The 27,384-nt window shown below is 30.1% G+C and overlaps 2 protein-coding genes across 4 annotated transcripts in view; one reads left to right on the top strand and one right to left on the bottom strand.

Moving 5' to 3' along the window:
* Positions 1-9,931: 9,931 nt before the first annotated feature.
* The window catches only part of san (Probable N-acetyltransferase san), a 25,773-nt gene continuing 8,320 nt past the window's right edge, over positions 9,932-27,384 (bottom strand). Inside the window, exons 1-4 of one of the 3 annotated variants that reach the window (XM_014417045.3) lie at positions 17,384-17,511; positions 16,459-16,631; positions 16,129-16,315; positions 9,932-10,343 (exon numbers count right to left, since the gene is read on the bottom strand). In XM_014417045.3, coding sequence (XP_014272531.1) covers positions 10,037-10,343; positions 16,129-16,315; positions 16,459-16,631; positions 17,384-17,427 — 711 coding nt within the window. In that variant the 5' untranslated portion in view covers positions 17,428-17,511 and the 3' untranslated portion in view covers positions 9,932-10,036. Of the gene's footprint in view, positions 10,344-16,128; positions 16,316-16,458; positions 16,632-16,751; positions 16,894-17,383; positions 17,512-27,384 lie in introns of those variants that run through there. The other 2 variants (XM_014417046.3, XM_014417044.3) reach the window with 2 other exon arrangements.
* LOC106678503 (Vacuolar H[+] ATPase 68 kDa subunit 2) overlaps positions 17,048-27,384 on the top strand; it is a 34,429-nt gene continuing 24,092 nt past the window's right edge. Inside the window, exons 1-4 of the mRNA XM_014417043.3 lie at positions 17,048-17,178; positions 17,753-17,850; positions 17,934-18,046; positions 26,467-26,694. Of these exons, the coding sequence (XP_014272529.1) occupies positions 17,778-17,850; positions 17,934-18,046; positions 26,467-26,694 (414 nt within the window). The 5' untranslated portion in view covers positions 17,048-17,178; positions 17,753-17,777. The remainder of the gene's footprint in view (positions 17,179-17,752; positions 17,851-17,933; positions 18,047-26,466; positions 26,695-27,384) is intronic.

The following is a 27,384-nucleotide window of genomic DNA, read 5'->3' as shown; positions in this document are numbered from 1 at the left end:
TAAACGTCTCGTATGTGGTAAGTCTAGTGTTGATAGTCCTTGAATTAGAGGGTTAGTGTGTGTTGGAAGTTCGTCGTGAAACCGTTTAAATAATGCTTTAATGGTTGTTTGTACGTAAAGAGTTCGTAAGTACTTACAACACTAAAAAAAATACGACATCGTTTTCAATAGTGCAAATTTGCTAAAATGTGAGCCCTATATTATAATATTATTGTTTACGTTCAATAGTTGAAGAGATACGGTTTTTCAAAAAGAAACAATTTTTTTACAAATTAGATTTTAGTACAAACGTTGTTGTTCCACCTCAGGCATATACCCACCATTAATATGTAATTTCAGTTTATTACGAATTTTAGTTTTTTGAGCAAGACTGATAACAAACACACAGGCGATTCGGAGGATCTCCAAAGGAATTTCCATCGAAATCTTGAATTCGAAATTTCAAAATCGCAATACTTCATCTTACTATATTTTTCATCTATAAGTAAGTGAAATTTAAAAAGGCGTTCAATTGCCATCTAAATGAAGATCTCCAAGTTAAATATTTCATATAAGGTAAGTTCAATCCATACAATCCAAAATCCTCAATGCTCCCTACTTTGTCACAAATAAAATCATCCACAAAGACTTTAATGTAATCGATCTAGCCCGAACCAGATATCAATCCTTCCATTATAAACTGCCTAACCATCAAAACCATCTAGTTTCTAACCTTGCTTCTTCTATTCTTGACAATCCGAGAACCCTGAAAAGAAGACGACCTCGAGACCTTCTAGTGAAGAAATATGATTAGAGTGCTGCCAATGTGTAGTTGCATCCTCTACATGCCTGTATCACCCTTTTTTGATTTTATATCAAATTTACGAAGGCCTGAAATTCAGGTCGAAACGTAGGCACTAATAAATCAGTTTTATTTATTTGTATATTTCGGCTAATCGCACCCTCCGACCATCTTCTCATGTCTATCTACAATCATCTATTAACACCTCATTAAAAATATGGATTACTTCTAAAAACTGTATTTATTTAAGTACATTAGTTTCTATCAACGTCAATCAATCTTTGTCACTTACTTCCTTTTGAAACCCGCAGGCTCCTGGTTACTTCCTTAATATTCCCCCAATTTGACTATTGCTGTGTGGTTTACGGAGGTGTCTCTGGGGATTTCGAAGCAAAATTAAAACGGTTAAATTCCTTTGTACGATTCATCTTAGGGGGCTCCAGGAACGCCTCTGTCACCCGATTTTACGAAGACTTGAAGTGGCTTTAACCCTCCTTCCGTCGTAAATATTTTCTTACTCCCTTCCTCTACCAAGTTATCCATTCCCGCCGTCCATCGTACATATCTGATATCCTTCAATTTATATTCGATTTGACTGGGACCAGATACCAATCCTTCCATGATAAACTTCCCAACGACCCAAACCCACATGTTTCTAACCTGGCTTTCCCTTCAATACCTGATAATCCCCCTAGGCGTCTGAAAAGAAGATGGCCCCGAGATGTTCTCTAGTAACGTAATTGGAGTTTTATCAATGGGTAGATTTGCCACATATTTGTATCATGTTATTTTATATCCAATAACAATTTTACTTGTTGTATATAATGTTTTACAGTTGTAAATAACAATAAATAAAATTTAAAAAACTTTTAAGTCAATGCATTTAGTTAGAAATACTCAACAGAAATATCTTAATTCAATTCAGAATAAAACATTATTCATAGGAGTTTATGTGACGCATACAAGTTAATTCTAAATGTATTCTAATATTACAGAAATATAAAGATGGCACTCGTGCATCTCGAATGAGGATTACAATAGGAATCGAAAGACATAAAATGGGATATGCATTCGTGAAGCGCCAATTAGTTATAAATGTCATGCGTGATAGTTCGCTGGGGGGTTCAGATTTCCATTACCTCGTTGTGAAACAGTTACCTCTCTGGCTTACAATCATTATGGAGCAAAGCCTTAGTGATCTACTACACTCGAAACGCATAACAATACAATTAGGATAGTGACTTATATATATCTGTTCTCACGACATAATATGTTATATTATATATGTAATTCTGAAGGAAGTAGGCAGTTAGACAATTGCTAATACACTAGTTTATTACTAGCATACCAGAAGAACCAATAAATAAATCATCCATAAAAAAAATATATATATTTAATTACATATATGTATATATAGTTGACCGTAAAAATTGATATTTAAGAAGATGGTCAGGGTTGCGGTCAAAAGAAAAACAAAAATAGTTTACAACTATTTATTTTCCTACGTTTCGCCCCACTTTGCAGGGCTTCATCAGGGCTATTCAAAGCGAACCGTTGAACAGTTTTTCTTAACTCCACATAATTAATTTATTATATTACAATAAGAATTAGAAAGGTATGTGCGTGCTTAGTAATAGATATTATTGGTATCAATCAAAACACAAACTATGAGTAAGTAACCTAACACAACAGATAAAATGGTGATGAGTTCAGCTGGTCTGTTGCGTGACGCTATTCTTCATTTAGCAAACCTAGTAACTAACTCCAAACCATGTTATATTGTTTTAACATGGTAAAAGAAGGAAATATGTCTCCATTTAACATGAGTTTTTCTATTTAACACGCTTTAACTTGTTAAACTAAAGATTATGAATACCCCTTTTGTAGTCATTGTTCTTAATTATATTTTCTAACTTATATGACTTACTTTTTAATATTAGTTACGTATTCTATCATTGATGTTTCCAAAATTATATAATTCTTCTTGTTATTAGTTTCTTCTTATTCTTGTTACATATCGCGTATATGTAAAACCATTTGTAACGGTCATCTTAATTCAGACATTCACTCTTTCGTCACTCTTTGATATGAAGGACCGATATTTTTTTAAATATTTATTTATTTCTATTTAAAACTGTACATTATAATACATTTAGTAAATCTGACCTAAGTTAAATTGGAGTGTTACAGGCGTGTAGAGAAACTACCCATTGGTAGCACTCTAATGACATTTTACATTAGCTGGTCTCGGCCATCTTCTTTTCAGGCGTGCAGTTTCCTGTCTTTTCAGTCTGATGTGAGGATTCCAGGTTAATCGCTTGTCCAAATGTAATCCAAGGATCTGTTCGACAGGGGTAAGAGTAACATCGTTGAATGAAACTGTAGGGCAGTCAGTAGGTTTCCGTCGAAGGGTAAAGGTGATTTGATGGGATTTGTTGGAATTAATCTTAATCCTCCAATTACGACACCAATCTTCGAGGGTTGTGATATGGGATTGGAGATTTCTGGATACAATTAACGGGTTATTATTAACAGTCATCGGCATACGTGGTGAGGATAGTATTAGGATTGGTTGGAATGTCAGCTGTATAGACGGTGTAGAGGATGGGACCAAGGATACTACCTTGAGGAACACCAGCGGACTGAGAATAGAGGGATGAATAGGAACCATTGTGGTTTACTTGGAAAAATCTATCAATGAGAACCCGACATTATTATTTTATTGATTCTTTTTTTACCTTTATTTATTTTCATGTTATTTCTTTAATTTTCTGTCTATTGGTGTGTTAAATTTCTACTTCTCTTATGTCCACTTTTTTATTTCTACGTGTTATTACGTCTCCTGCACGGATTAAATCTAATAGTTTACGCAATTTTTTTATACATACTTATTATTGTCTATTTTATACTATGTAAATTTTTTTATATAATTGTTCATTTTTATATAATTTTCTTTTCACTTATATTAAAATAATTTTTAACTCTACCTTAGTTTACTTTTTTTATCTTATTATCCTACATTGTCAAAATATTTATAGTTATTTTTGTATCTTTTTTAACCCTGATGAAGCTCTACAAATTGGGCCGAAACATCGGCAAATAAATTGTTAATTTTTTTTGTTTTCCTTTTTCGACCGCACCTCCGACCATCTCCTTCATATAATATGTTTATATACTATATTATTTTATATTCGAATATAAACATTAGACAAAAAAGGTTTTAGCGATCTCCATTGATTAACTACGCTTTGAATACAAAAAATATACTTCATTTCACTATCGTTTATTATAGCAGCATGGAAAGTGCAGACAAAGGAACGAACGAGTATAATAGTTGTTACGGTTGCCATGGTGAAATAAAAACACTGGCTAGATCTGCGTAGACAAAAAGTGGTACGGTTGTCATGGTGAAAAACAAAACACGAGCGATATGTTTTAGACGAGTGGGTTTTGTTCTTGTGAAGGCAACAGTTTTGATTTTGGAACAGGTATGTTCAGACGTGTGGGTTTTGGTTTTGTGAAGGTGACAGTTTGATTTCGGAACACGTTACGATTGTTCAATGTGAAGTGGTAATAGTTTAAAGGCCCTCTGTCTTTACTGTTTGACTGGAATATCACTATATGAGAAATGTTTTCATATATGTTTTGTTTTTCAAAATTATGGTTTTTTACTCCAATGGACGGTCATTAACACTACAAGTGGGGATATAGTGCAGTGACGTTTCTTCAGCATGTCCTGGATAAGATAATAATAATGTAAATATAGTTATTAAGGTTAAGCTTTAAGTTAAGGTTAAGTCAACCTATAAGTTTTAATTGTTTTATTGATTGATAAGAATTCCTTTTTTTTCCTTTTTCATTCTCTGTATATAGATTTCTTATTGTTATTAAACTTTTGTACATATAGTTCTGCTGTTCTTTCTCTGCTTTCAACTTGTTAATTTACTTATTTTTTTTTTTGTTGTTGTTCACAGAATATTACGATAATTCAACAGGTGGGTAGGTAACACCCCTAGGTTTGCTGCTATCTACATGTAAAGATATTCGCCAGTGGTCATAATTCAACAATTGTTTATATGGTGGTATATTTTAGCTATATTGTGGGCATAATGCTTCGGGGTTTTCGTTATTTCCAAGAAAAAATAACGTGGCGCCTAAGAATTTATTCTATATGTTTTGTCTTGGTTTGTTCCTTTTGCGATTATATATATTTTTTTTATTTGACTATAACTCGCCCCCTTCTCCGCTGAGCGTGGGCAAAAATAATCGTATAACTAAGGATAAGTCAAAATTTGCAGTTATATAGTTTTCCAAGTTTTCTAAGTCTACCAAGCATAGTCGGAAAATCGAACAAGTGGTTTACGGTACAAGTGGTGTACGGTGATAAGCTTAAGGCGAGGGGTGTGTCGGTTCTAAAAGCAGAAAAGGGAATGGAAGATTGTAAAAATGTTCAAACACGTTTTTCTTTTACTCTATAAAAAAACATAGTCCTAAAATCGAACCAAGCGTTTTAAGTAAATTGGCTAAAATTAGTAACCTATTAAATATAATTAACAAATAAGTATTAAAATAAAATAAAAACAGAATGAGAATACAGTAATATTAAAATATTTTGAGAGGGGAGAAAAAGAAAATAAGAATTGTGAATATGTAAAAAAATCTAGTATAAATATAAGTAAAAAATGAAAATTGTATAAAATTAAGATTATGAAAAAAACGAGAACTTAATTACATATAAATTATCCGCCATTAAAATAATAGCTCTAGACTTTGTAAAGTCTTTTATCATCTTGAACAGCCCTGATGAAGCTTTACAAAATGGGGCGAAACGTCGAATAATAAATAGTTGTTAACTATTTCTGTTCTTTTTGACCGCAACCCTGACCTTCTTCTTCATATTGGGCATGTTGCACAGACGAGTCCTGACGAAATGCCTAAAAGAGTCATGGAAGAGGAAGTTCATTGTCCAATAATAGTCGGACGGCCCAAGCTCCGGTGGATCGATAGCGTGGTACAAGACGCAGGGGACCTGCTGAAGTCCGAAGGCATCCCAAAACCGAGCCGAATGGCTGAGGCTCATTGAGAAAGACAGGACCTAGTACAAGAGCCCAAGGGGAGAAAAAAACAGTTATCTCACCCCTATTTTTGATTACTTTAATGAAAACTATGTATAATAACTAGTCAAAATTGATGAGTCTGCCAAGTATAGGTAGGGGGAATACAAAATGGAGGCTGTTTCAAAGCGATAAAACAAACTAATTTTTCATTCGGAGCTCTATATCTTAAAAAGTAGGAACAACACAAGAAAATCTAAGAGAACGTCATTTAAAGAAGAGTAAATTTGCTAATATAAGAGCCCTAATAGAGCTATTTATGTTAAATAGTTTTCGAGATATAGCTTTTTAAAAAGCAACATTTCATAAAAATGTGGTGGGGGACGTACTAAAAGATCAGTAAAAACCATTTGACGTACAGATATTTATTAGCAGTCAAATTAAAGCTAGTTTAATGAGATATAAAGTTGTTTATGATGTTTATCTTCGTAGGAGTAATAGTGAACATGAAATTTACTAAAATAAACTGATTTATAGTTGTTAGGACAAATTTTCATTTACCAAACTTATATTCATGTGTGAATATCATAAAAACTACTATCCCTACGAAAATAAGTGTCATAAACTACTTTATAGTAAGTTAAATTTCCTTTATTTTGAGTGTTAGCAGACATATGTGTGTCTTATAGATCTAGAGATATACTTTTTCAAAAATCCAACATTTTATATGAACAACTAGAAATTAACATTTTTCAGTTTATTTTGTCAAATGTCATAAAAACTACCACTCCTACAAAGATAAACATTATTAACTATTTTGTAGTAAATTTAACTAGCTTTAATTTGAGCGCTGGCAGACATCTGTACATTTGTGAAATGAAGTTTTTCAAAAATCAAACTTATTGTCCGAACAACTATGAATCAATTTATTTTAGCAAATATCATGAAAACTACTGTTCCTACGAAGGTAAAGGTCATAAACTTCTTTATAGTCCATTAAACTAGTTTTAATTTGAGTGCTAATAGACATCTGTACGTCACATAGTTCCTGAGATATAGATTTCTCAAAATATATTAACTACTAATCTTTCAGTAGATCTTTAAGAAATTTTGCTTTTTAAAAAGCTATATATCGAGAACTATTGGACGTAAATAGCTCTCTTGGGCCCGAAATGAGTGAAAATCTGTTGGCGATTATGAGACACTTGCATGAGATATGTTAAGCGTTTCTGCGATAGCCCGTGTCGTAGAGTGAGGGTTGTCTGTGACCAATGCTTGAATTTGGTCATCAATAGTTGAAGGACGACTCGAACGCTTTGCGTCTTCCAAGTCAAAATTTCTGGTTCTGAACAGAGCGAACCACTTACGGACGGTGCCTCCTCCTAAGCCATCATCGCCATACACACTGCAAATTTTTTTAACCATCTGCAGCGGATTTGCCCTTCCTAAAATAAAAAACCATTAAATAACGAAAATTAATTTTTTTCTCTTTCATTTTGGGCAAGCAAAATACCACTTAAAGATAAGGAATGTCGCAGTAACTGATGCATAAAAGCACCTTAATTAATCCTTTTTTAGAATATGTAAATATTATTGACCAAGTAAACATGATTTTATTTTTTATGACAGAGAGGATTAAATTGAAATATTGAAAAACCAATGAACTATTTTACAACCCAATATATTTTTTCATCTACGTTTCGGGGCTTTTCCTCTAAAGACTATAAATCTTATGTGTAGTTACTTTATATTTTTGATTACTACCTATGATTCTATATTTGGTCTTAAATTAAAATATTTTTATGTACATTCCTTAAAGTATTTTATTTTCACTATCCCTATTCAGCACTAAAATAAAAAAAAAAAAAAAAGTAAGCCACTAAAAATAAATCAGAACATTCCACCTCAAGCCTTTTAGGGACCATTTAACCTGTTGATGAGAATATTTTGATTGTTGACTGCAACTCCACCCAAGGGGGGGCCCCTGATGAAGGCCTGAAATTCCAGTCGAAACATCAGCACAAATATATTAATTTGACTTATTTGGGTATTGTTACTGATAACACAAGTTGTAGTAAATGTTATTACCAATAATTTGGTATATTTATAATGAAAATCCATTAAGCTGTTCTCGAGAAATTCATGCTCTTCTTTCTCTGTTCTGTTCATACTTATTTAAATGTGAATATTAAGGATCCCAAAATATAATTACTTTTCTAAAGAGTGAGGAGTAAATATTAAATTGAAATTGTAAACTAACTTGGTCAATTTTTGAAGTAATGTTTTCTTGGAACAGTCAATAAAAAATTAATGTTTTTCTTAAAATAAATAGTTGAAAACTATCTTGTTCTTTTTGACTGCAACCCTAACCGTCTTCTACATACATTAAAATATAAAGTTTGATGTAAAAAAATAATTGTTTCTGATATATTGGTGAAAGTAGTTTAAAAAAAAGTAAACATTATTTTTTAGAATATTAAATGTTTACAACAAAAAAGTGACTCAGAATCAATAGTAATTCAAAAAAATATCTATAAAAAAATGTGAGCAAGTTTTTTGTTTTTAATCCCTCTGCCTTACCATTTCTGGCATATGAAGTGCGGTAACAACTGTCAAAGATGGCGTACCTGATGCCACACCTACGAAAGGAATAAACTCTGCTTTCTGGTGTTACTTGCCCTGGAAGCATACCCCCTCCATTATACTTACTCCAGGATAGCAGCGTTATTACCAAGGGTGAGGCATAATCCTAACAAAAAAAAAAAAAATCAACAACAAACACGAAGGACAGTTTGATCAATTGCTCATCTATAACTGCAAGTATGGCATCCTGGATGTCCCTCACTACCCTAATACGCCAGCAGAGCTCACTTTTTTGGCTTCATTTCTCCTCACAGCTTGTCCCCTCTATTAAACTTTTCTACAAGGTCATTAGGCTAGGGCATAGGTTCTGCGGATCACTGGGCAATAATCTTACAAGGCTTCTTCGAAATAATTTAAGAACTAAGAAATTAAGTTGACGAGCAATCCAAACAATTCATTCAATAAAAATAATTTGCATTTCCGAACCATATTACAAAATACACTTTGTTCTCTTCACTTTATTTGTATCGAATATCAATGTAGATCAGTAGTTCTGCAAAATAATTTAGGAATGGTTCATTCCGAGTCAACTCAACAGTTTTGAATCTTACCATCTCAGATTTTCTTCACATTTTGCACTAGTGTTGTTGATGAGGTATTTAGCCTTTCTTGGTTGTTATTGAAAAGATGAATCACTCTATTTGTATCACATGATAATAAAGGAGTTCCACAATTTTCCTACTTCTACCAAATGGGTTCCACTGCCTAGAAAAGGTTGTTGGGAACAACTGATGTTCCACTCGGCTATAGGATAGCAGGAATGGAAGGTTTGCAGAATAGAAGGGGCACTGGCAACTGAAGACTTACTAAGTGTAAAAAAAAAAATTAAATATTCTACATTAGAGATCAAATAAATAGCATCGAAAAAAAAAGATTCTAAAAGGTAATGGATAAAGATAAATAAATACAATGCTATTAAAAAAACAGTCCTTTTTTAATTAATTAAAATTGCGACCATATCAATAGTTAAATTCCAAATAACACAAGTAAAATGATTTGATGTTGCGATATATATATGGCACAACCTGCCTGTATGCTTCGATGACTAAATAGATGTTATATGAAACACAATTTTTTTTTTTTTAAGTATAGCTCCTTACTTTGTACAGGAAATCATACCAAATATAATATTTGAATAAAATTTTATTAGCAGAGGCACGCTCGTATGCATACACATTGTCAGGCACACTATACACACAAAAAAATATACATAAACATTTAATCTGTACAATTTCATTTATAAACATGATCATATATATTGTCTTCATCAGGTTTCGACCAATGCCATTGTAAATTTTTCTCGTTCAAAGGATTCCCGGTCATTAACTATAAGATAAACAGGGTGAAAGAATAAATAATCAATCACTTAGTTTTTTCGAAAACGTGTCGAGAGTATGTGGACACCAAGCAAAAACAAATAAACAAATTATAAATTAAAAAAGTTAAACAGAAACACAAGAATCGAGATAACTTTATTAACGTTCACTATTCGGTAAATATTAATAACCATCATCGTTTTATGATTTTTTGATTGGTAATATTAAATGGAGCATGAACATCACTTATCGGAGTTCTTTTTATCATGATGGTGGTGATGTGATGAATTCCTCTCGTTGAGATGCTTATCATTGTGGTGATTATGATCGTGCGATTTCTTATCATGATGGTTGAATTTTTCATTATGATGATGCCTTTCATTGTGGGATATTATTCCGTTAGTGAGCGCCGGCGGTCTGAGGTTTTTCTGCAGAACGTGGGCATCGGCCGGCTCGATCCTCTTGTAATAGTGTTTCTTCGTTTCATGAATTTCAAAACCGAATTTTTTGTAAAAATCTATCGCACCCGTGTTATTGACTTGGACATGCCTGAAAAAGGGAAAGAGAAATTATTAGTTTTTAAATTATAATAGCACATACAAAAATAATAATCAATAGATACCATAATATTAACTCTTTAGTGATTAGGAGCTAATTTATCTGTATAAGCGTGGCAAACCACTTGGCCTATGAGCTGATATATTAATTCGAAACACAATGTTCCCCCTGGCCTGTGCAGTGATCAGCCCAGCCCAGCCCAGCTGTACGCTGATTTATCACTTTAGAGCTGATATATGTAGCAATTATACTCTACATCTCTTGTAAAATAAAATAAATTTTTTTTAACTGTTACCACTAACAGAGCAGAGACATAGGACATTAGACAATTAAATGTGAATATTGTCAAAAAATATATTTAAAAAAATCTGATTAATATCAATAGTGTTGGGAAAATAGTATTTTGGGGATAAAAGAAAATGTGCATGTTTTATATGTAAAAAGTTATAGTTTATTTCATAAGTCTATATCACGAATTATTTAAAATTTATAAATAATTTCTTTTAAAATATAGGATTATTAAACATTTTAAATAGCGTATCAATGTAATATATTTATAAATAACACTTATTTAATCATAGTATGTCAAATGAATATTTCGTAATTTTAAGTTATAAATTTAAATATTCGAATATTGGGATGATTTTTGTTAAGACACTGGAACAATGCACTCTAGATAAAACAAGCGCAGATTGTCATACACTTGAACTTAATGATATAGACCAGCAATACCAACTTGTTAACTTGCGTATATAAAGTGGATTAAGTTTAATTTAGAAAAAGATAAAAATAAAGATAAATTTAAATTAAGCTTAAGATTAAGTTTAACTACACAAGAATTAAAAACTAATTATTAAATATTTTTAAACATAAAGAGACAGAAAATTGATAATTAAAAAGAAAAAAACATTCATTTGTTTTATTTTTTGGCAGAGAACCCACAGTAAGACCTGTATAAGTATAGCCAGAAAAAGTTTATTTTTCTTAAATATTTAGAGAAAATGTTTTTACTAATTTAAAAATTACTAAGGGTCAAATATGATAATTTGGACAATTAAAATAAACAGTGAAATGGTTAATTAAGTTTAATTTGTGGTCATGAAAAAATAAAAATAATAATGTTTAAACTAAAGTAATTAAAGCTAATTCAAGTTGTTGTTAAGTCATCGCAACAAGCAGTGAACTTCAATTGAAATATCAACGACCAAGTATTTTATGACATTGATGAAGTTTTTTTTTTTTTGTTTTATTTTATGTATCCAGACAGAACCTTTGCGGAGGCCTGAAATTCAGGTCGAAACATCGGCACAAACAAATAAGTTTTTGTTTATTTGTTTTTTTGCTGACAGCACCCCCGACCACCTTCTCCTCACATTAATCTACACTAAACTATCAACATCTCATAATAAAACTTTTGAATTTTTTAATCTAATTTTTATATTTTATCATTTGAACTTCAACTTGTTTCTGCTTATATAAGAAATGTAATTTCTTAAATATATCAATCATGTTTTATCCTATAATTCAAATATTCCTGTAATGAATTATAAATTAAGCTAAACTTTCAAATTTAAATGTTCACATGATTTAAAGTTTCTAATTTAATTAATATTTAAAGATATAATTAATATTAACTCACACTTGCAATTTTGACAGAATTTGTTGTGTAATTACTTGTGTAATCTGGGTGAGTTTAACTTTGGACAAAATGAACAAAATAAAAAAAATATTTAAAAGAGGAAGATAGACTGGGTGACGGTAAGTAAAGATATCAAAATAGTAAAAGAAAATTATTTATTGGAAGATTATTGATTGACCGTGTGTATAGATGAATGGAATATGGCCCGGGTGCGGTCAAAAAAACTCAAATAGTAGATAATTATACTATTTTATTAAGCCAACGTTTCGCCCCATGTTGCAGGGCTTCGTCAGGGCTAAAAAAGATACAAACACTATAGTTACAAGAAGGAAAAAAAGAAAAAACATAAGTGTAAAATAACAAGGGTATAAAATGTAAAAAAATAAGATATAATAAAAAAAATTAAAGGTTGTAAATAGTAAATGAAAAGGGTAATAGTAACAGATAGATAAGAGAAGAAATATTAAAGAAAGTACAAATAAAGAGATGAAAAAATATTTTTATAAAAAAAGTATTTTTTTCTTTTTTCATCTCTTTATTTATACTTTCTTTAATATTTCTTCTCTTATCTATCTGTTACTATTACCCTTTTCATTTACTATTTACAACCTTTAATTTTTTTTTATTATATCTTATTTTTTTACATTTTATACCCCTGTCATTTTACACTTGTTTTTTCTTTTTTTTTCCTTCTTGTAACTTTTTTAGTGTTTTAAGTGTTTGTATCTTTTTTAGCCCTGACGAAGCCCTGCAACGTGGTGCGAACGTTGGCTCAATAAAATAGTATAATTATCTACTATTTGAGTTTTTTTTACCGCACCCGGACCATATTCCATTCAAAATTATTTATTGTTAACCAACAATACACCCCACTATACAAAGCTTCGTCAGGGCTGACCGGTGGTAGTACAAAGTACTAACAACTGCATTATTTTTTATATAAATAGATTTATTTTTGATATTATTCAATTTCACAATCAGTATAATTAATGTCTTCTACTTTAAGATTTATTCAGCCTGCAAGGTTGGAGCCTGAATTTGGATACACCTGACTGTGGCAATTACAATTTTTTTCATCTTTTTTAATTATAAAATATTAGAAGAAACATGGCAAAAACAATAAAAAACAAAAGGAACAAAAACACAACACACACAGTTGAGCAAGCAATCAAACAAACAAATATCAAAATGATGAGGAAAATTACTGAGCAGTGTTTCTGATATACACCACAGGCAGCACTCCTGGCTGCCCATGATCTACCAAAGTATTCACACTCTAATAATGTAGTCCGTTGTGTCCAGTGAAGTCCATTTTGACCAGCACGACAAAAAGCCCACTCTGTGTAATACTGTACACAATATAATAGTGTCTCTTAAGTTTTTTTTTTTTTTTTTTTTTTTTTACAAATTGGGTTTTTCAAAGAACAGCTTTAAATGTGAAATTATTTGCAATAATTTTTTCAACTAAGAAAACTTCAGCGACTATTATCCGGTTGAGTGAGTCAGTTCTAAATAATAAGTTTGCTAAAGACGAAATTATAATGAAATTTAAAAAGATATAAAACATGAAATAATTGAATACATTTATTAAATTCAAGGTTAGATCAGGAGAACTTGATTGGAAGAAGCTGAATGAATAAATAATTTTTAGAATATATTAGGAACTGTTATTTTGGTCTGGATTGATGTTACTTTGGATTGGCCTAGGTCAGAGGTTAGGTTCCCAAAGTGGGGGGCCGCCACACACAGTGGTGCCACAAGTCTATGCTAGTGGTGCTACAAGTGAATGCCACTTTCTCAAATTATTATGAAAAAAAGAAAAACAATTGAAATTAAAATGATAAATATACAATGCTAGTATTTACTTTTCACTGTTTTTTCTTCTTTTCCTACATGCTCCACCACTCTAATGATAATTTTGCTGACATTTTTTTTTTTTAGCTCCACAAAGGCATTATAAATTTTTTTTTTATTTCAAGAAGAGTGCCATGGTAAAAAAGCTTCGAAACCGCTGGCCTAGGTCATAGTTGGGCCAAAATTAGCTATAGTTGAAACTAATAGCTAAAATTGTCATGGATATGATACTCATTTATCAATGGTTCATTCATGAATAAGGGTTGTATCCATGGCGATTTAGTCCATCTCTGACCTAGATGATTCTTGAATCGGCAAAACATTGACTAGCTTGTTGTTTACCATAACTTTAGAGTTCCGAGGTTTTATTGTTTCAAATCTTCCAATCAAACATTATATTGGTAAATATTTCTTGCTCATCATATTTCAATTCATATAAAAAAACAAAGACAATTCAAAATATAAAAATGAACAAATCAATTTCTACTAATTTTGTAAAAAATGTGCTACTACAATTATTAATCAATAATCGATAATTATCTCTAATTAAATTGATAATTATTGATGATATTGGACAGTACTGTATATCATGGAGTAAATATTAGGACAGGCATGATTTAGGTTTAAATTTTATATGTCGAATCAAGGCAGGAACACAAAGGTACACTTTTTCTTCTTTTTTTCTTTTTCTAAAGAAAATGAAAATTAAGTAGATCACTTATTTAATTATTAATTATCTGACCCATCAATGCTTTATTGTTCTTAGATTCAAAAACATAACCTAAATTTAATGTTTGTACTTAAAAAAAATAAAACATTTTTTAAGTTATTTACTTTTCGTTCTTGAATGCACAATGTAATCAAATGTCGTTTATGAAAAAAATTAAAGAGATATGCATGAGGCTTTTGTACGTTAAAATTGAAACTTGCAAGGTTCTAGCATTTGTTGTTAATTTTATTATTTCAGGATTAAAAATCAAAAGTTTATTGAGGGAAAAGTGTCTAGATTAAATTTTATTTATATACAAAAAAGTTTTCTTAAAACTTTTTTCTACAGATTAAATCAAGGATTTCAATAGCTTTACACTTTCCCAGGACGACATAAAACATTATACAAATAAATCAACAGGATAGTTTTTAACTTTGTAGTGAACAAACATTCGAATCATTCCCTTTTGGGTGATAAATGATATTGGGTTACCATAGCAACCTGCTTAAAATCCTTTAAAAATTAACATAGATCTGTAATTTAACGAATTATTGCTAATACTGGTTCAATTTAGGTGACATTTTTCTTCTTTTTCATAGATAATTTGATAACCTATCCATAAATCATACATCAACATAAACACACATATACTTTTTGAGTTATGCGCTAATAATGTTAAATTTTGATTATAATTTTTTCTCCACTGGATAAATGGAGGATATGTTTCAATAGCTTTAAACATTCCAGGGAAGACATGGTATAATTTGAACTTTTAAGTGGACAAACACTCTAACTATACTCTATCATATATAGAATATAGTCCTCTTATTCAATTTTCATTTACTTAAAAAAGATTTGTATAAGTTTCTTTCATCTTTTTGTTTCAATTTTATCCCTGATAGTTGCTCCACATGATTCGGTCGAAACTGAGGCAAATAAAAAAAACAAAAAAAAAAAACGTAAAATACTGAGTGCGGATTATTTACAAGATAAATTAATAATAATGAATACACAAGTAAGAATAGTATTATAAAAAATGAGACATGGATCAAATAAAGTTTAATTCAAGCAGAGTAGGGTGAAAAGATCAGAACACCAAGAGAAAGTTATAAACAATAATAATAATAATAAACAATTTTTAGACTTAAGGAACAAAGAACAAATTAAAAATATGATCTGTACAAGTATGAGTTAGTTCAACAGAAATATTACTGCTATCACAAAAACAGTTTATAGTTACCTACAAACTATACGAATTAAAAACAACATCATCCATATAATAAAATAAAAGAAGAGTGAAGTTTAAAACATAGATAAGCAAAAGATAATGTATGTTAAATTATAAAGTTTTGAATATAAAGTATCAATAAAAAAAGAAGAGTGGTATAAAAATGCATTTTCCCACTAAGAAATCAGTGAACAAGCAAATTTTTGCTACAACTAATTGAAAAAAAAAATTGAGATGCTAAAAATCAACAGTATCACAGAAGTAACCTAAATGAAATATAAATAAACAAACCACAATATCCTAAACATAAAACAGCATAAGTATAATTAAAGTAATAAATACTTACAAGTAAACATTATCATAATTTCCATCCTTCTCAACATGCCGTAAAACATGTTCAACCATAACGGTACCAACACCTAACCTCCGGTATGGTGAAAGACATCCAAGGGTCATAATATACAGTCGACGTGAGTTTTCTGATGTATCAACACGACAACAAACAGCTCCAACAACAATATCATTATAATATGCTATAAAACAAACAAAAATATGGTTAAGATACAAGTAGAACAGTAATAGATGCAAAATAGAGTTAATTGCTGGTATAATTATAATATGATGAAGTTGAGATAAAAAAAAATTCATAAGGAAGAAAATTAGTGTAAATACAAACCTAACTTGGCAAGTTCTCCAACTTCCAAAACATCTTTATAAAACTTTTCATTATATGAAACTGGAAAAACGACAGTGTTTAATGTTTTCAACTGTTTCACATTGTGTGGGGTAACATCTCCTAGTTCAATTTTCGCTCGTGGCGGTTTCTCTACATCACTTATATTTATATCACTGTTAAACAAAATAGAAGATATTAAAAATTATAATAGTAACAGATAAGGATAGATAGCGAATTTAAAATTGAAAAATCTTCTTTAGTAATGGTCGTATGAATGTTTTTTTAAGCCTTACCTGGACATGGTAAAATAACGCTATTCGTAAGCGTATAGTATGTTAAGCCGATAGTACAAACCCGAGGTAAAAAAAATCATTAAATCTAAAACAAGTCCATGAAGTGAAACACTTTCAAGCAGTTTTCTGAAAGGTTCTATATGAGGACGGGAACACGGAGAGGGAGAACTCGAATATCATCTATAAGATCACGTGCTTCAATTATAACTATACAAATTAATTAGAAAAAATAGTCTCTATTAGAAAATATATTTTTTTTTTGTCTGGCTTATGAAGTTGTTAAAAGTTGGAAAATATAGAAATATACGAGCTGTATGTATAATACTAAAGCTCAAGGTTTCGTGCTGATATAAGTCGCAGGTTTGATACAGCTGATAGTTCTTGTCCTCAGCTGTTGGTGGGTGAGGTTGAACTGGTATACATTTACGTGAGTTACACCGTATTTTTATTAGATATTAACGTAAAATAATCATTTTATCTATAAATTAAAATGGTATAATGCTAGTTTTATCTCCATTTCAACATTATATTAGCCATTTAGTGGACTTTTCATCAAGATCTCGCCGAGTGATAGTTCCTGACATGGATCGTAATAAAAAACATTAAGACCATTTAAAGTGCTCTTTTCTTACCAGATTTGTGAACGATCATGATTTATTATACTGTAGGAATTCATTTGATAGAGTTTGAATAGATGAAATAATTCTTAATAAAATACAGATGGCGACATACTTAACACACGTTAACAGGGCAACGCCCACTTTTCAAATGATGGATAAATTTTGGATCACTGGAGAATTAGTTCGATGCTTAACATAATTTTAACATTAAATTATTATACTTTAGTCCAATTCCTGTTAATGTTCAAATATTGGACTGAATTAAGACTTTTTATTTTTACTAAATAGGTTAAAAATTCAACCCATAGATAATTAACTTCATTTCAGTGTGAACATTATTGTTATTTTTATTATATTAAAATATATAATTTCTTCAAACAGGTGACTTGGAGGAAACTTTTTTAAAATGGCCTTGCCCAGGATAAAAGATGAAGACCAGGAGTCGAAGTTTGGATATGTGTTCGGTGTTTCTGGTCCTGGTGAGCACCCGAATGTTGAAAAATAAATTAAAATTAATATATTTTCATTTTACACTTATTTATTTTATTTTTGTTATTTCTAGTCGTCACAGCTGAAAAGATGTCAGGATCAGCTATGTACGAGCTAGTAAGAGTCGGTTATTTTGAATTGGTCGGTGAAATTATTCGTCTTGAAGGTGATATGGCAACTATTCAGGTACATCATTAATTTTCATAATTTTTTTTTTGTAAGATTAATAAAACTTTTCTAATTTTATTTCCCTTATTTATTTATTTGAATCAATGTAAAATAAGTATGTATATATATTACTTTTAATTAATTATTATTTTATTTTATTTGCATTCAGTTTATATAAAGTCTTATAATATATTTTTTTCTTTTCTTGGATACATTGGAATTTTGAAAAAGGAATTTAAATAGATATTTAAAACATTACAAGTTGTCAAATTTCTTAGATCTTGTGTTGAACTTAAATTTAGCTCAATGTAATATCACTGCTTTGTTTCGATTCTGGTACATTAAAATTTAAAAGGTCAAAATTAAATTTTGATAGTATCTTCATGGTATAATAATCTTGGGGTTACTTTCTCTACTGAGATCCTTCTACAGATAGTCCTAAAAACTAGTAGGGCTGTCACCAAAGACAGTCAGAAATTAGCTATAGTTGAAATTAATAGCTAAATTTGCCATGGATACGACGCTTATTCATGAATGAACCATTGATTAATATTTTATCCATTACAAATTTAGCTATTAGTTTCATCAATAGTTTTTTTGGATTTGGACTTAGTGACTGAAAATTCTTAATTATCATATAAAAATTGTCAGTTTATACCTTGGTTAATTGTAAATCCTTTTTATTTATCACTATTCTCAAGAATCCTACATAAATCTTGAAGGTAAAATAACTTAAGTCAATATTTCTAGTCTTATGATTGCAAATGACTAATAGTAAACCAGCAGTATAAAATTTAATTTCAAAATTTTAGATCATAGAATCCTGACCCAGCACTAGTCGCTAGGTTCATTATAACACAGTTAGTTATACGCGAGTTATCTCTCTCACTTCAATTTTATATATTTATATTGTATTTTACTGTATTATAGCAGGATAAAATAACATTATTAATTAGAAAACAACATAATATACATATAATTATTACTTTCAAATTAAAAATTAATTTTATTCAATGTAACTATTTGTTATAATAAGGTGTTTATTTATAGTTGACTGTGGTTAGTAGAAATTTTATTGTAAATAAGTGTATCTTATTTTATTTGTGCCAATGCTTTGGCCTAAATTTTAGGATTTCATCAGAGCTAAAAGAACAAAAGAAGATATCAACCATAAATAAAAACAAAAAACATCCAAAATAGAAATACTGGAAGATCACTGATTGACCATGTGTAATAACAAAAGGAAGATGATCCGGGTGCGGTCATGAAAAACTCAAATAGTGATTAAACTATTTTTATTCAGCCAAAGTTTCGCTGCAAGTTGCAGGGCTTCATCAGGGTTTAAAATGACACAAACACTTGAATGATGTAAACATAAAGGAAAAATTAAAAAGATGTACAATGATACATAAAAATTAAATAAGAGTAATGAAAGGTTATAATCAATTAATGGGAACAGAAATAATAACAGATAAAAAAGAGAAATATAAAATAAAGTTCTAACTAAGAGATGGAAAAAGGGGGATAAGAGTATAGGATGATAATGAACAAGACAGAAAACATTCCATTCAGACTTGAAGTTAGAGCGAAAATGATCTGTTTTGACAGGATGTTATAGGGAAGAGTGGGGATAGACAGTTGAAGTATGTTATATTTGAAAATATTTTTAAAGTAAACAGAAGAGAATATATTAAAAGTAGGGCAACATTAATTGATGATATATATAATAGGGGGGAAGAAATATAGTAATAAAAAAATATATAAGAAATAAAATTAAAAGAATGGATAAAATGAATATAATATGATGGAAAAATGACAATATACAAAATAAATTGGGATAAAGAGGTGTGTAACTTATATAATATAATAGAAGCATACTCGGGGGAGAGGGAGAGAGGGGGGAAATATTTTGTCACAACAGTTCTGAGAAAGAGAGCATCCGAGAGAAAATCACCAAATTAGAAAATTTAATCTTTCAAACAGCTAAAATTTACAATAAGAAGAACCTCGTCTCCAATGCAAAGTTAAGGCATTACAACGTTGTGATAAGGCCTGTGATTTTATATGGGATCATGAAATTGCGATGGGAAGAAAGAAAATCAAGACTCCCAAAGAAGCCTAACCATTGATATTCACATGGTCCTTAGTGCCCGATATGTAATAAAAAAAAATAGAAACATTAATAATAATAAAGTCATTAATATAAGTATACTTAAGTTAAACTTACTTAATTAAAGTAAGTATCTTTTCAAAAGATAAGTATTAAAAATGTTATTATTGAAGAAAAAAATATATATGTATAAAAAATCAAACAGTACTTCATGTAAAAAATGAAATTAACATAATTAAAAAATGAGGTGTTCATAGCTGACCGTAGATTAATATGAGGATAAGATGGTCAAGGGTGCGGTCAGCAAAAAATATACAAATAAACAAAAACTTATCCATTTGTGCCGATTTTTCGACCTGAATTTCAGGCTTTCATCACGGCTGAAGAAACAAAAATGAGATAATAACTCAGGGAAACATAAAAATAAAAGGAAAATAATAAACAAAAAACTTTGAAAAATATAAAATAATGAATTAAGTAGATAGTAGTTGATTGATAACAATAGACAGTGGTATTAATTAATTGATAATAATAGAAGTAGATAATAGTTGATTGATAACAATAGAAGTAGATAATAGCTTATTGATAACAATATAAGTAGATAGTAGTTGATTGATAACAATAGAAGGTGTTATGAATTAATTAATAATAATAGAATTAGATAATAGTTGATTGATAGCAATTGATTGAAAACAATAGAAGTAGATAATAGCTTATTGATAACTATATAAGTAGATAGTAGTTGATTGATAACAATAGAAGTAGATAATAGCTTATTGATAACAATATAAGTAGATAGTAGTTGATTGATAACAATAGAAGGAGAGAGTAATTGATTGATAACAATAGAAGTACATTGTAGTTGATTGATTACAAAAGAAGATGAAATATAATATTTTAGGGGTAAGAATTTTTTTTTCTTACCTATTGTATCGTATATATAGTTTTCTTTCATAGATTTCATTAAGTTGATTTAAATTGTTTTTTATTATTTTAGACATTACTTACATATATTATTTTGTTATATTATGTATATTATAGAGATAAGAATATACAAAATTAATGATAAAAAAATTAAAAAACAGAAAGTGCTCAATAAATAAACACAATAAGATATGTAAGTATCTAAAATATTAAAAAACAATTTAAATCAACTTAATGAAATGTATGAAAGGACACTATGTATATGATACAATAAGCAAGAGAAAAAAAATTCTTACCTATAAAATATTATATTTCATCTTCTGTTGTTATCAATCAACTACTATCTACTTGTATTGTTATCAATCAACTATGTACTACCTACTTCTATTGTTATCAATCAACTACTATCTGATTTTATTATTATCAATCAACTACTATCTACTTCTATTGTTATCAATCAACTACTATGTACTTCTATTGTTATCGATCAACCACTATCTACTTTTATTATTATGTATACTTCCAAGTTTGTTTGTTTATTACTTTCCTTTTATTTTTATGTTTCTCTGAGTTATGGTTGTTATCTCTTGGTTGTTTTTTCAGCCCTGAAATTCAGGTCGAAACGTCGGCACAAATAAATTAGTTTTAGTTTATTTGTGTATTTTTTGCTGTTGTAATATGGGGCTAATAATAATAGCTAATGTTTATAATAAAATTTAAAATTATTTAAACCTAAGGAATCAGTTAGAGAATAGAAAAAATATTGAATATTGTAATAATTATAACCATTTATTCTTGATTTAAATAAATTTAGATGTTATTCATCTTATGTATGGATGGATAAGAAGAAGGAAAACAATTATTGATATTATGATAGACTTATGAACTAGGATGATTTCAATAAAAGTGAGATTTTTAGATGAGGACATAGTACAAGACCCCAAGAGGAGAAAAAAGGCAGTTATCTCACCCAAATTTTTTATTACTTTGATGAAAACTATGTATAATTACTAGTCAAAATTGATGAGTCTGCCAAGTATAGGTACTAAGACACTAAAAATCATTTAGGCTGAAAAGGGACCAACAAAGAAAAGTAAAAAAAATACAACAAAACAAAACATGGAAACCATTATTTTGATAATGTGCAGATTTTAAGAAATTAAGTTCAAAGCACAACTACAGATATACAATTAGTTGTTTAAAGGTTAAACAACTACTCGAAAGGCCAGTAATGGTGGTAACTCTTTATTTTAGTAATCGTTTAAGCAGATAATATGTAGATTGACTGTATTGCTACAACCCACGGTAGATTAGGTATTCAATACTTAATAAGGAAATACTGTTTTTTTATGGAAGAAGTCGATTTGTTCACGATTGTCCTTAACTGCCAAACTTTTTCCCCAGTGTTATAGATACAAACGTTGTGGTGTGACCTCTCAAATCCATACAGTTATCTTAAGGCTAAAGTAGAAGAATAAACAATTATCTGCCAACAGCCAGAATCAAACCCGGGTCCGGTAGATATCAACACAGGAGATAGTTACTCTCTGAGCTACCCCACTCATCAAAATTAAAAATTAAAATAAATTGAATAAAGTGATAGTTAATTAATATGCAATATGGATAAAATGGAAATATAAAATTCTGGAAGATTATTGATTGACCGTGTGTAAAGATGAAAGGAATATGGTCCAGGTGCGGTCAAAAAAACTCAAATAGTAGAATTATACTATTTTAATGAGCCAACGTTTCGCCCCACGTTGCAGGGCTTCTTTTCTTTTCTTTCTAAGGCCTGCAACGTGGGGCGAAACGTTGGCTCATTAAAATAGTATAATTCTACTATTTGAGTTTTTTTGACTGCACCCGGACCATATCGAAATATAAAATTATAAGAAGTATTTTATAATTTAAGGAGTTGTAAAAAAAAGTAAATAAATTTAAAAAACAATATATATGTGATGGGATGAATAATATGTTAAGCATTTTATTACTACTGATTGGAGCATCCACTCTTAGCTTCATAGGATCCAAGCAAATGAGAATAGGAATTTCGTCGGAAAAGTTTTTGACAAGTTTGAAAAATTGGCTTATTTATGATTTTAGGGTAAAAGAGGTGACTGTCCTGAAGCAAAGCTAAATCTTTTACTGTGACTCAAAATTTACTCGTTGCAGTTGAGTGGCCCACACACTGGCAAAAATGTTGAAGATACTTTTTGTGCGAGTATATGAAAGTGTGAGGAGAAATATTTGGCAAAAAAAAGATGTATTTAATATTTTGTGATGCATTCAAAAATTTACTGAAAGTTTAGAAAAATTTTGAAAAACGGAGAGTGTGAGAGGGCTATCAAAATATTGTGCAATATCTCTCTAATTTATTAATCTCTTGTGAAAAAAATTGAAGGGAGGAAAGAAAAAAGAGGAATAATCATTCCAACTGTAATTCACATTGCATCTCTTTTATTATTATTAAAAGTCTCCATTAACGCTCCACACAATGTAACTGTGATGTAACCTCACACACAATGTAACCTCTGGTTCAAGCAATGTAGGCAGCTATGGATGAGTGCAATGCCAGGTGATGTCTCTATTGCGAGTAGTTTTATCGACACTGAAATTTTGTAAAATATTTTTATGCAGTGCGAAGGTTCCATTGCCATTTAATGTTATGCACACAATTTTGAGCGACATTTTTACCAGTGTGAGGGCCCTTTTACTTAAATAAAAATAATACTGACTAGTTTGTTTCAATAAATATATTTAACTTACTTTTTTTTTATTTTAAATTTTTCTTTCTATATAAGTAACATTACTTACAATACCTTTAATTTTTTTTTTTGAAATGATTAACCAATTCACATTTTTACTCATAATGGAAAATGGATAAATATAAACTATGGATAGGGCCGCCCATAGCTCAGTGGTTGGGCATAGTCTTCCATTCTGAGGACTATTGGTGGTGCCAATTCGAATCTGGGCAGGGGTGTTGTCTTTTTTCATTGAGTGGCGGCCCCACAAAATGAAAAACTTCGACCCCCAACTATGGTGAAAATAAACGGAATAGAATTCATACCTGCGTGTATAGAAAATTCCAATACCATTAACATTAAAAAAAAAAAATGGATAATTTTGATAATTAACTTACGGAAATAAGAGAAAAATAATTTATAAATTATTAGCTTATATAAATGATTTTTAATTCATCATTTTTGTAAAACTGCTATAATGATTGTTACTGTTACAGCAGTAAGGCCCACCAGGCTGATCTGGTAATAAATAAATTTTTTAAAAATAGAATAAAATAATGGTTGTTAAATTATATACTTTAAAGGCTAACTCTATTTGTATGGGTGGGGGGGGGGAATGCCCCATAAAAAAATAAATAAATAATTATTATTATGTTGGCAGTAGAAATTTCAAGAGGAAAAACACATTTCCAGAAGTAAGAGTAATAATATAGAAACATTATATACTTTTAGAAAGTCTATAAAGATTTTAGAAGAAACTATATTTAACATAAAAAGTTTTGGAAAGTAATGGAGAATGACGAAAAACATATAAATAAATTTAATATATATTAATAGATTTTTTTATTCCGTTGGCCTGATAAATGTACGACATGTCGTCTTTGTTGTTTAATAGTTAGTTCTTTTAATTTCAGTTGACAAGATGACTAACTCTATAAAATCAATCATTCTTAGAATTTTCAATATTCAATCTAAAACAATTTAACATTGAATAAATGTTTAAAATATAATTGTTAACCTTAGTATACTGTTATAATTTTGCAAAAGAAATATATTACAAATTTTTTATGAGAAATATTAAAAATGCTCAAAATTATGGGAGAAAGTATTGCTACAGTTAATAATATGTAACTGTCTATTCTGAAACGAGTGAGGATTTATTTAAACTTGGTGGTCAAAGTGGGTGGTGAGTGAAAGTCTTGTGATACACGCACTGTATCAAATTTTTTATCGACCTTTGCATCCAAAGCAGTAAGTTGTGTGAGTGGATATTTTTGTTAATAATTTAATTGTGTTAGTTGTTAATAAATAAGTTAATTTTCAATAAATGATCAACGGACCTAGATAGACCAGTGTATAACAAGTGCGAACAGATCCTTCTCTCTGTCAAGAATACTGAAATCCCGAAACATCCGAAGTTAATAGTGTACAGTGCCATGATAAAGCCAGCTGTGATATACGGCTTCGAGACCTGGGCTCTAATAGACTTCCTAGAAAGCAGAATTGAGAGATTTGAACAGAAATTCCTCTGTACAATTATAGGATCAGAGACTGACCAGTCAATATCTCATCATATGAAGGCAAGGAGGTTAAGATGGGAGGGAAATGTGGCTTGAAGCAATCCATCAGGACGCCTCTACACAACAATGAATGCGAATATAGTTGGCAAGATACCACACGGGAAGCCAAAAACCAGATGGATAGACAGAATCAAAGATAAAGATGCAAAATAGCTGTATGCAGCGAACTGGAAAGCAGTAGCTCTAGATAGGCAGGCATGGAGAAGGCTGGTTCGGCGGCCAAAGATCTACAAGGTCTGTAGGATAACCGCAAAAAAAAAAATTATTAAAGATAAGAAATGTTCTTATTTTTTATATTTATTACCATCGTTTTTTAAATATATAGATCTATAATTAAACATTTATTAAGAGTAAAACAAATATATCATATGAGGTACTTTATAAATATATTATGAGTACTTTATTTATTTTGAAGAATTAATTATAAAAATAATATTTGGAGAAGTTTGTCGGGGGGTGCGGTTAGCAAAGAACAACATAAATAAACAAAACCATATTTATTTATTTTATGCCGACGTTTCGACCTGAGTTTCAGGTCTTCATCAGGGCTATAGAACAAAAGAGATAACAACATTTAGAGCAACATACAAATGAAAAGGAATAGTATACAAACAAATTTAGAATTATACAAAATATGATAATTGAATAGTACAAAATTTTAATTGATTGATAATCGGGGAATTGTATTGTAGTAGATTGAAAACAGTGACAGATGAAATATAATATCATGTAGGTAAGAAGATATGTATAATATAAGATATGCAAGTAGTGTCTAAAAAATTGAAAAATTAAATAAATAAATTGAATCTACAAATTGAACACTGACAGACAATGAAAAATAGTGAGTGGCTTATATCTGAATTACAGTGTGAGTATTAACTTAACGTCGGTATAAAATAAGTAAATATGGTTTTGTTTATTTATGTTGTTCTTTGCTGACTGCATCCCCCGACAAACTTCTCCAATCATTAATCTACGGTCAACTATCTACACCTCATTATAAAAATAATATATTCCTTAAAATTACAATTATAGTTCTTTACAGAATTATGTCCTTAGTAAACCATTCTTCTTGTTCAGGTATACGAAGAAACTTCTGGTGTAACAGTTGGAGATCCTGTCTTACGAACAGGTAAACCTCTTTCTGTTGAATTGGGTCCTGGTATTCTCGGGAGTATCTTTGATGGTATCCAGCGACCTCTGAAGGATATTAACGAAATCTCAAACAGTATTTACATCCCTAAGGGTGTCAACATCCCTGCATTGTCAAGGAGTGCTGCTTGGGAATTCCAGCCAACCAACATCAAGGTTAGTATTGCCCAAAATCAATCTTATTTTCTGATTCATTGTTATATTTATATTTCTTAATTAAAGTATTTCATAACATTTTTCAAAATATTTAAAATTTGAAACAATGGTTAGTTGACCTATAGACATCTTGATTCCATCGATGTGTCTCTGAATGAGTAGATAGTGATGTATGTAATCCCATTACAACCTCCATTTCTTTTTCTAAATTCATCAAATGATTTTGTAATGTGTTTGGTTTCAAAATGGAATATTTTGGGCTGAAGTAACTTTAAAGATGGGCCGCCCATAGTTCAGTGGTTAAGACACAGTCTTACCAATTTGATGTCTATTGGCGGTGTCGGTTCGAATCCGGCCTGGGACGTTGACTTTTTTCATTGAGTGGCGGTCCCACAAAATGAAGAACTTTGATCCCCAACCATGGTTAGGCAGTATAAGACTCCAATGGGAGTCTTGGCCGAAAAAAAAAATTTTAAGATTTTAATAATCAGATAGAAGTTCTAAAAATACATAAACAAATTCAATTAACTTATATTTCAAGTTTCGAGAAAAAAAGAAACATATAATATAAAATGGAAGGATCGTTGATTGGCCGTAAGTAATATCTGTCACCCCAGTGAATATGTGGTTAAGTCGAATTTTTGTCAAAATGAGTTAAGTGGTCTAAGAGAATCACAGAGGCAACATCTT

This window comes from Halyomorpha halys, unplaced genomic scaffold (genome assembly GCF_000696795.3).
Source record: "Halyomorpha halys isolate HHAL.00 unplaced genomic scaffold, Hhal_1.1 Scaffold145.1, whole genome shotgun sequence".
NCBI classification, from domain to species: domain Eukaryota; kingdom Metazoa; phylum Arthropoda; class Insecta; order Hemiptera; family Pentatomidae; genus Halyomorpha; species Halyomorpha halys.
This window is presented reverse-complemented; position numbering and strand designations above follow the sequence as displayed.